At 31.7% G+C, this 11,652-nt stretch overlaps 1 protein-coding gene across 1 annotated transcript; it reads right to left on the bottom strand.

The window, feature by feature from the left end:
• Positions 1–3,413: 3,413 nt before the first annotated feature.
• On the bottom strand, positions 3,414–6,671 carry LOC144546189 (protein ACCELERATED CELL DEATH 6-like). Its single transcript, XM_078294712.1, has 4 exons — positions 5,777–6,671; positions 4,678–5,139; positions 4,370–4,458; positions 3,414–4,007 (listed from the first exon to the last, which is right to left on the bottom strand). Exons 1-4 carry the CDS (start codon positions 6,669–6,671, stop codon positions 3,414–3,416), a joined length of 2,040 nt encoding a protein of 679 aa, XP_078150838.1.
• Between the last annotated feature and the right edge of the window lie 4,981 nt (positions 6,672–11,652).

Here is an 11,652-nt window from a genome sequence, read left to right as displayed (position 1 = left end):
TGAGATATATGTAAGTCAATTACTAATATAATATCTCTGGATTATGTATAAAAATTTTAAGATATGTTTTATGAAATAATCTATTTGATAATTAAATGGTTATTATTAAAATAAATTGGAAGTAATACAATTTACAAAATAAAATATAAGATGTCATAATCTTTAAGAATAATTGAAAGAAAAATGGACATCTGGATCGGTTTTTGTTTAATAACCGATCCAGATAGTTATCTGGATCGGTTTTTATTAATAGAACCGATCCAGATTTATTTTTCTAATTTATTTTAATTTATTAGATGTGTTTGAGATAAATGAAAGATAAAAAATAACTAAATAAATATCTTCATAAATAACTGTACAAAAATAATTGCATGCTTCATAAATATCTTTATTAAATAAATATTTTTCGCCATGAATAGATATAAGTTACAACAAATTTCGAAGAATTACTTGCATGCTTCTGATTCTTTGAATATTTTTACATTCCATTTGTATAACTAATATGTTTATTCAAGGAATAAAAAATTAATTATCTTTCTAATTTCTTAAAAAATATGTATTACTATCAGGATCGGTTCTAACCAAAAACCGATCCTAATAGTTTGAACTATTAGGATCAGTTTTTAGTTAGAACCGATCCTGATACTATCAGGATCTGTTTTTAATAAAAACCGATCCAAATGATTAAACTATCAGGATCGGTTTTATTAACAACCGATCCTGATAGTATCAGGATCAGTTCCCACAAAAAACCGATCCTAATAGTAATAAATTAGGATCAGTTGTTACGAAAAACCGATGTGAATAGTTTTTAGGATCGGTTTTGTTAAATAAACCGATCCAGATATTTATTAGGATCGGATGTCCCATATAACCGATCCAGATAGGCCGATCCTGATTCCAGTTTTTCCACTAGTGCACGTGGGTCCATCCTCACTGCTCCTTATTTAGTCCATTGTACGTATTTCACCTACCATATTAATATGCTATTGATCACGTGGGTCCATGCACACTGCTCCTTATTGATCAAATGGGTCCATCCATATCAAACATATAATTCATGGATTCAGATCGAGTAGGCTTGACTTGGGCTCACCATGTGTTCTATACACCCCGAACAGAATTCATGGATTCAGATCCAGTTGACTTGACTTGGGTCCACCATCTGTTCTATACACCCCAAACAAAATTCATAGTGTCTAGAATAATGATGATGATTAGGATTTATTAAAAGTTTTATCTATTTTGAGAATTATTTTTGAATAATAATCATTAAATAAATTAAAGTTTTTTTTTTTTTAAAATAGATAAAACTTTTAATAAATTAAATGTACTAGAAAGATCATAATATTTTTTAGATTACATAGAAGTGACTTTTGAACCGGGATCAATAACTCGGAATCTAAGCATTTTTATTTTTTTCCAATAACACATAAAGAAATATATTAATTTTTTTTACAGCCGCGAAAAATCCGATCTGAAAAATATTGATCCGGGTTATTTGTTGCAGTCTTTCTAATAAATCAAATTATATTGTATTCCATCTATTTTCAAAGAAATATATCCAATATTTCTAATATTTCAATACAAAAAAAATAAATAAATACAAATTTCTTTTTTTTTTAAAAAAAAAAAAAAAAAAAAAAAAAAAAAAAACAGGTTTGGCCCGTGGAATTTTTCCACGGTGGGAATTCAAATTTCAACCCGTGGAAAAATTCCACGGGTTGGGTATTTTTATAATTTTTGACAAATTTTGGTTATTATTATTAAAATAATTATTTAATTGGGTAAAAATAAAAATGACGGTAGCTGTTGATAGTGCATTTACAATAATTAAAGAAAAATGACAGTAATTGATAGTACATTTATATTCATTAGTTATATATTTTTTTTTTTTCAAAACAGAAACACCATAAAATAAACCTTGCAATATTAAACTTTTCACGAGTAAACCTTATCGGATGGGAAAGCACATATCCGGGCTATAGCATTGGGAGATTGTTATAATAGAATAGCCTAGGTAACTTGAGTTCATGGGCTCTGAGAAATTAAGTGTAGGCTTGGTAACTATAAGCCTTGTTTTTGTATTGGGCTTCATTCAACGAGGCCTTTTCTTAACATATATATTTCTTAGCTACCAGCGAGCAAGGTCAAGCAGCAGTTGTCTTGCCAAACACATACAATAGTATACATACGATATATGGAGTCGCTTTCTTGAATTATTAATAACTTGGTTGGGCTTTCAAATCCCATCTGAGATTCTTTTCATTAGTGGAGCCCACAATTGTGGTCATATTGGGCCTTGATTATATTTTTCACGCTTTGTACAAGGCATTAGTCAAAGGTGACCTAGTATTTTTTTTTTTTAAATATTCAACTATATATTCTTATTTTAAAACCTTTAAACAGAACAAGTAATTCTTGATGATGTGAGTATGGTTGGAGCTTATGCCTCGCTAGAAGAGGTCCCTGATTTGAATTCTGATGCAAGCAATTTTTTTTTATTTTCAAATGATGACTCCAACACAAATGTTCAAAATTAATTATTACTAGAAGCGGGACTTGAACCCGGAATATATGTTTCTCAACTTTGTCAACTACCACTACACTAGCTATCTTTTTCTGTTAGAGTATATATCTATTGCTATAATACAAGTATTAGAATATGTAAACTAAATTAATAACAACACGATTAGTATAATTATTTTACAATTAGTTATTAATTAGTATATTTTTTACAAATAGTTATTAATTAATATAATTAGTTTTTAATTAGTATAATTTGTACCAAAATTAGTTACAATATCTAATACAACTAATATGGCGGTTCCCAATATATTGCAGCGAGTTTTTAAATATATAAGAGCAAAAACCATTTCGCCTAATGATTATCTCGATACTTATTTTTTATATGATATAAAAATATAATCATATCATAAATGCTAAAATAAGCCTTAAATTCTTAATACATAGCTAGCTAAACTAAAAATTGCACTGAAAAACTATATCGCTTACTTAACTGTGCTCTGTTTTATGTGAACTGTAGTCGTTATTGTACATGGACAGATGATTAGTAGTTAACCTTTCACTAATCAATTTACTTATTTTCTACTCAATTCTAAGCATTAAGTACAAAATTATGAGTATTAAAAATGAAATCGGTATTAAGAAGGAGATAGAAGAGAAAAATGAAAATTAGTATTTGTAATAAGAAAGAAAGATTACAAGTGGAGCACACAAGTGGAGATTACAAGGAAGAGATAAATTATGAGATGAGAGGGAGTAGGAGAAGAGAAGGTGAGCCAACCCTTATCAGGAAAAATAATTAGTACATTGAATTGAAACCATAACATTGTAATTCAAAGTTCAAAGATGCGATAGAAAAAACAAAGTTCCCAATATTTTGCACTTTTTTAAATATTTGGAACTAGGTCTTTTTGAAAAAGATCACCAAGCCTATAGCGAAGCATTAATAGGGGCCAATCACCGATGATCTTGGAGAGGAGTGGAAGAATGGTGCAGAGTACTAGTATAGGAATTGCAAGCCATAAGTTTTTGGGGGCTATCACTGTGAACAAACCGGTACCAAAAGCAATTGCAGTAGCCCCATAGGCACACCACATTAGTGCCCTTGTTGTTTTCCTGTAATTGAGTAGGAAATCCAAGTCCTCCCATGTGGCCAAAATGCAGAGAAATGCGACTGCAAGGGAAGAACACATGGCTATGGTGTCAGAGATGAGGAACACCTGAAAAGCTGCTTTCCTTGCAAAAAGGGGTTGTCCGGCATTAGAGGAATCAGAACTGAATCCTCCTGGCAATGTAAAAGCAGCAGCAAAAGTGATAGTAGCAAGGAGGGCAGCGACCAAAGATGTGTTAGAAGTGTACTTTCTTGTAAGTGACTGGACCTTCTCTCTTGCTTGCATCTGGATCTTCATTTTTGTATTATCTCTTATTACGTAATTCCATCCGGAGGGAATTACATTTGATAACAACGTGAACGACTCATTCTGTGACAGCAAATAAAAATACGATAAAATATATACATAATCTTTCTTGACCTTATATAAAATAAAAATAAAAATTGAGTAGGTGTTTCTAAGTTCACCAATCCTTTGTGAACTCAACTCTAAAGCTAGTGGAATTGGCTTCAAACGACGAATCCAAACCGTTGAAATCCTTCTAATAGAATTATTTCAATGACTTGGATTTGTCGTTTGAAGCCAATATGATAGATTTTATAATTGAGTCCACAAAAGAACTTGGTAAACTTAGGAACACCCAAGTTCTACTAAAACTGTATGGAATTAACGAATTGTATAAAATTAAATAAGTATTGTGTGTAAGAGCAATGAAAATTTAAATAACTTACCCACTTCAAAGTCTTCCATAAGTTTTTCTTTCCATTGACTATGTCAACTGCATGCTTGTTCTTAACATTAACAGCAGTATAATCCTGTCCTGCATGGGTTAGTAACATAGTAGGCAAAATCGGCCGATACCGATCCGATACGGCCGATCCATATCGGTATCGGCCGGCCCCGATCCGATCCTGAGCCGATCCTCACATAGCAAATCATAAAGAAAAAAAAAAAAAACCCGATTCTGAGCCGATCCTGAGCCGATTCCGATCCGATCCTCCGATCCCGTATCGGTATCGGCCGGGACCGATCCCGATACCGATACCGATTTTTCCTACTATGGTTAGTAAAGAACGAAGGAGCTTTGGGTCGCACTCGTCAGCAGCTCGATGAAGGGGAAGATCGCCATTATTGTTGGTTTGGTTAATAAACCTATGCAGCTGCGGTGTTCTTAGTATGTTGTCAATTGAATGTGGTTTCTTAAAGAAAATAGCATTGTGGAGAGCACTATCCCCTTTTTCGTCGGGAGTATACACAGAATCAGGGCAAGTGCTCATGATCTCTTTGGCAATTGGCAGATAGCCATGTTCCACTGCCGTATTAAATGGAGTATTTCGTGTTGGTTCATACTCAATATATGCTAAATTAGGATCATATTCTAAGAATATCTTGACCGACATGAGTTTGTTTTCAAGTACAGCTCTGTGCATCGGATTGATTCTATGTTTGTCTTCACGGTATGCTAGTTGGGACCGTCCTTCCAACAGTTGCTTAACTATATCTGACAATACGTGTCACGATAAAATTAGAACATTTACTAAGACTGCCTAAAATCTATTAGAACATTTTTTTTCAACCTAGATGTAAGTGGTTCAAAAGAAATCGACTAAATCAGATTTCTTTTGCCAGAAACTTGTTTGTCTTAAAGAAAAATAGAAAAAAAATGATAAGACAGAATTTGTCAATAATTTCAATTCTAATAAATAACAGCACTCAAATAATCCACTAATATAATATAATACAAAAATTCAAATACATCATAGAGTTAATTTTAAATTAAAAGAGACATAGAAAACACAAAATATTTAAGATATAGTAACTTTTAAATAATTCGGCTTAAAAATAAATTTCACTCCTTCAAAGAAAAAGTAATTTTATAAAATATCTAAACAAATATTATATCAGAGTTCACGGTGAACCAATAACCGATAGTATATCTAAACAGAATAAAATGTATAGTGCTTATGCACCAAGTTCACTCAAACGTTTTAGTTAAAAAGTTCCCTTCTGCTTTCTTTCTTCTCCCCATTTCCCCATTGGGTTAGTTCAAAAGCCAAAATAAATACATACATAAGACTTAAGTACTACAACAGAATGTGAAAAACAACATGCACAGATTGGACTTATAAGTAATGAACCTGGGTGATCGAATCTCACTGCAGCATGCATAGCTGATTCATTATCTGGGCCAAAAACTGCGGAAGATGGGATTTGTACCAATCGCTCTATAACTCTAGAATATCCTCTGCGGGCTGCCATATACATGGGCGATTCGCCAGTATTGTTAACTTGCTCGGACAATCGTGGCTCTATCTCCAATAGCTGCAGTGCCAAATTTTCAAAGCCATTTCTCATGGCATGATGCAACGCATTTTCGTTGCGCCTATCAGCCTTCAAGAGCATGCGGTTGAATGGCCTTCCTTCCTCCAAATCATTATGCGGCATATACTGTGATGCAGCAGTGATGATGTCAGAAGCCAATGAAGGGTTAGGTGCCATCAGAGCAGCTATCAGTGGGGTCTCACCATCAATGTTGGTGCCGGAGAAGAGGTTAGGGTGTCGGGACCAGGCCTCCCTTGCAAACTCGTGATGGCCGAGCATGGCGGAAATGTGAAGGCAATTGTTTTTGTGCGGAGTGGTAGAGAGAAGGATATCAGGGTTGGTATCAAACAGGTTGATGCAGAGGCTGACATCACCTTCAGAGCATGCCTTGAGGAGCTGTCGTAGTAGTTGTGGGTCTATTGGGATAACAGGTGGGCTGGAAGAGGAAGCTATGGTAGCTGAATTGGTCATTCTTTGAGAGCATGCAATAATGAGGAGAAAGCATGCATTGAGAAGCTGTTGTAGTCGTTGTGGGTCCATTGGGATAACAGGTGGGCTGGAAGAGGAAGCTATGGTAGCTGAATTGATCATTCTTTCAGAGCATGCATTAATGAGGAGAAAGCATGAATTGAGGAGCTGTCGTAGTAGTCGTGGGTCTATTGGGATGACAGGTGGGTTGGGAGAGGAAGCTGAGCTATCGGAATCGCTCATGCTTTCTTGATTGCTTAGTTAGTCGCCTTAATTTGGGTATTGATCTTGAGAAAATAAGATAGATTTATATAATTAACTCGACAAGTTAAGAAACCACTTTGGCTGAATAGCTGATGGTTGCTTGTTTGCTTAGTTGCCTTAAATAGAGTACTTCCCAGTGAAAGATATAAAATAAAGATTTATACAACTTGACAAGTTAAGAATATTGACTCGCATGAGATTGACAGTGGGCACAATCATTACATGCATACCTTAAAGGGAAATATGGACTTGAAAGCAACAAGGAAGGTATAGCAACCGACATTTGAACCAATGAGACTTTTTTGTATAGCAACCGACTCACTGATTCAAAACTAGTTTGGATCGGTAAAATTAATCGGTATAATTTTTTGACTCTATTTAATAATAAATATATGATTCATCCACTTAAAAAGTAATGGACACATCCATTTGCAATTAATTGGAGGTTGTTAGAACAATTTTAGAATAATGCTTGTGTTCTGGAGTTCCATAAATTTATCTACAAATGATCAACGACATAACTTATATTTGGATATATACCCTTTAAGTAGGGTTCTTTTTGCAAAATTAAAAGAAGAATTAATTAGTATCCCGTCCTAAACAATTTTTTTCATAATTTTCTACATAGCAATAAAACATCTTCGGTTTTTTATTTACTTCCAAACACGTTTTATCTTATGTAGATGATTAATTTTAGAGTGTAAGTAATTAAATGCGCTCTTCAAATAGGCATGTATTTTTTCAATTACAAAATGAAATTTGCAAAAAATACTTATAATAACAAAAGGGTGAACAACTACTGCGTTTTATTTATGGGAAAATAAATTGCGCTTATTCCATTAGTGTACATTAGTTTACAAGGGGGAATTTATATACCCCTCAATTGCAAAAACATGAAAATTACGTATTTCCACCTCTAAAAATATTTATAATATCATATTTATTCTGCTAGAGTCATATATAAACAACGAATATAAAAAGCCGATAATAATCAAATGGTATACAAATAATAGATGTTTTGAAATGGATAATCAAACAGAATTTCTCAAACTATTCAGATTGAATATAAATAACAAATGAAATTTTGAATCCAAACACAGTCCGAGGAACGAATGCTCTGAGACCATATGTCACACCTCAAATTTTGACAATCCAGAGTGTGACTATAATATCATCATCGCAATTTTCCTTGACCTGTTAACCTACGTCGCAAAAGAAAAGAAAATAAAATAACAAAACAGAGTCAGCTACAAAGCTCAATAACCGGTTATTTAACGATGCGCTACTCTATAATTGGCTTATTTTGACAACCATTCAAGCAGGTCGGATTAATCCACACAAATATACATCAAATTATGCACACATATTTAACTGACAATAGCATGTCGGTCTAGGTTATCCATATAACAAGTCACACCATATTCACATAGTTGGAATCCCATCACATAGGCAATTCCCAACTTCCAGAACACACATTCTTATCAAATTCCAACCTCAGACCCGCTATCCTGTTAAAGACATGTTATTTTAAATATTTTGATTCTAATCGTCATGAATATTCCAACAATCGTTGCGAATTTCTCAAGAAGTTTATCATATTCTGATTAAATTTTGCTGATTTTGATTGAAATTGTGCTGTCTCTCATGTTTTATAATGAAATAACGAGACTAACTCATATTAAGACTATAAATCACTATATTTTGAAATTTTTATTTCATGAATACTTCTTAAAAGTGAATTTGCTCAATTCTAGAGTGGATACTTTGCCCCTTGTATATATTACTCAAAGTAGTTACTGTTGAACTTGGACTAAACAAAATATAATAAATATATTGTGGGCTCAAAAGAAAAATAGAGTTAATATAGTGCAACAAAGGAATGTAGGAAGTTGATATATATGAGCATATATTGATATCATATCTTTAAAGTCTGATCCAACGGGGAATCAACATTATCGCACATGCTGTGTTGTCGTCACGTGCTTGATTGTACAAACCTATGAGAAACCTATGAGAAAAGTCTGATCCAACGGTTTGTACAAATCTATGAGAAAAGATCTGACGGTGTATTTATCGTCTGTACAAAATTGGTTGTTTTCTTTATCCGAATCTAGCTACATTTCAGTTCTTTATGTATCAGTAGTACGTTACAAATTAAACTAGATACTATATATTTATCAATAACTCGGTAAAAGATGGAAGTTCATCACGTTATTATCAGGTCCATTCAAATTGGAACTTGTTGCTTTGTTGCTTCTTTTTTTCTTTTTACTTTTGTGCTTTTTACACGTCTATACCTCTTAAAGATATATAAAAAAAAAAAAAGATTTATACGACTCGACAAGTTAAGAATATTATTGAACTTGGATGAGACTGATGCTTTCGGCATGTGCTCTCATATTCCCTTGCAAAGATGATAGACCCTGGTCATAGTTCATCAATTGATATTTCAATTGTAAGTTTATTAAAAGAGCTATAAATATTTAATTAATCCCACTTCTAAAGTATGGCGGTTCAAAGTTTGAGCTATAAATAAGATTATTATGGCAAAAACCATTTCACATAATGATTATCTCGATATATATTTTTAACATGATATTAAACATAATTATTATAAATACTAAAAGAAACCACAAATCTAAGCATTAAGTATAGAATAATGCTGATATATGTGCCAGTCTATATGTAATGGCTGTTTGGACACCACATAAAAAAATAATAAACAAAAATAAATAAATGTTATAACACAACGACAACTAAATAGTAACTATTTTTATGTAATTTATTCAACCTATGATTCATTTCTGTTTGTAGCTGCGTAGGTGATCAAGTATCAAAAGTAAATAAGTTGGTAGAATTTTAAGAACCATGTTTGTTCTACCTTCAAATTCAAACCACAACATTGAAATTCAAACTTCAAATTTTTGCAACAGGAGGAATTGGATCACGAAAAATATTTGGGAAGTATTTTTTATTTTTTTTTACTTCCAAAAAAGATTTCCTTATTTAATTTAATTGAATAGTTGACCCCTAATTTAACTAAATCAAAAGTTTATTCAAATTTTTCAAGCTCATTTACAAAGTACAAAGATATCATAAGACGACAAATCAAGGAATACATTTAAAATTATTATAATAATTTTCATTAAACTCATACTACGAAAGCTCTGACATCTACTTTTATGGATACTTGATGCCATAAATAATTATGATAGTATCAATTCTATCTGTATTGCTGATGCAACTATATATTATCATCAGGAAATTAATAATGTTTAGATAGCATTGCAATTGATGATTCAATTTTTCTTAATACATGCGAAAAATACTATCATTTGGATACGAATTTAAAAATTAGAATAACAAAAAATAATATATTAACAATTTTGACATTCAAAATAATAATTTATTGAACCAAAATTATTTGACAATTTCTTCTCTATAATATTACTACACAAATATAATATAATTAATTAATTTGCTTCCTGCATAGAGTTCAATATCTTCCCCACACTAAATAATTTAGAATTAGTGTTCTCTAATAAGACAAATAAGCAACGACCATGGTGATAAAAAAAACTCACAAAAATTTAATATATCATACTTTCCTCAAACTATGCAGAGCTTGATGATACACAACTCACACTACGCGGCATGGTGTAATTAATTATGTGAAACTAAATAATAAACTCAAAGGCCTTTTCTAAGAACGAAATAGATCGCTTAGTGTGTTTAGATCTTTAATAGCTCTACAAATAGCTGAGCATGACATGGTATTTTAAATATTTTGATTCTAATTGTCATGAATATGTCAACAACCGTTACGAATTTCTGAAGAAATTTCTGATTAAATTTTGCTGATTTTGATTGGAATTGTGCTTTCTATCATGTTATATAATATATGAAATAACAAGACAAGCTAACTCATAATAAGACTTAAATCACTATATTTTGAATTTTTTATTTCTTGAATACCTCTTAAAAGTGAATTTGCTCAATTATTGTAGAGTTGATACTTTGTCAACTTGGATCATATTGCTTCTTTTTTTTTTTCTTTTTACTTTGTGCTTTTTACACTTTTATAACTCTTGAAAGATATAAAAAAAAAGAAGATTTATACAACTCGAGAAGTTAAGAATATTGAACTTGCATGAGATTGACAGTGGTCTTTGAATGTTTTTATTTTAATTGTTTAGGTTAAGCTGAGGCCTTTGAGTGCTTTTTCTTTTTTGTTTTAATATGTGTGGACCCAAGAGTGTTGAGGGCTTTTGAATGTTTTTTTTTTTGAGAATTATTTTCTATAGAAATTAATAAAATGGAAGAGATAGAAATAGAAATATGTGATTCAAACTTTTGAATGTTTTTTTTTTGTTTAGGGCTTTTGAATGTTTTTTTTTTTTTTGTTTAGGGCTTTTGAATCTTTTTTGTTTAGGGCTTTTGAATGTTTTTTTTTTGAGAATTATTTTTGAATTATAATGATTCAAACTTTTGAATTATTAGGATCGGTAAAATTTCTACCGATCTTTCTACCGATAAAAAATCAGATTTAAAGAGCCAGCTGAATCTAAACTAATTAGCTAATAGGATACTAAATAGAAAACAATGCTCTAACTTCTAATTTCCAATGCTTTCACTTCTAATTTTAATTATCAATAAGAATGCAATACCTAATCAAAAGAAGATAGGAGAGCACCCCTTCGAAATTATTTTAATTTTTACCACCTAATTTTAAATCTAATTATAAATTAGAATTCCAGTCGGGGGCAAAGTTGATCCAGAGAATTTCAGAGGAGGACAAAGTTGGTCTGGAGAATTACAGAGGTGGGGCAAAGTTTGTCCGAATCAATAAATCTTCATTAAATATGATTGAAATCATAACCATGCTCAATAGTTAATATCCTCAGCTAATTTGTTCGTTAAAATTTAAAATCTAGAGATAAAAAACAAAGTTGTCGAGATC

Source organism: Carex rostrata, chromosome 29, assembly GCF_964058835.1.
Source record: "Carex rostrata chromosome 29, lpCarRost1.2, whole genome shotgun sequence".
NCBI classification, from domain to species: domain Eukaryota; kingdom Viridiplantae; phylum Streptophyta; class Magnoliopsida; order Poales; family Cyperaceae; genus Carex; species Carex rostrata.
The sequence above is the reverse complement of the archived record's forward strand: the minus strand, read 5'-3'. Positions and strand labels throughout refer to the sequence as shown.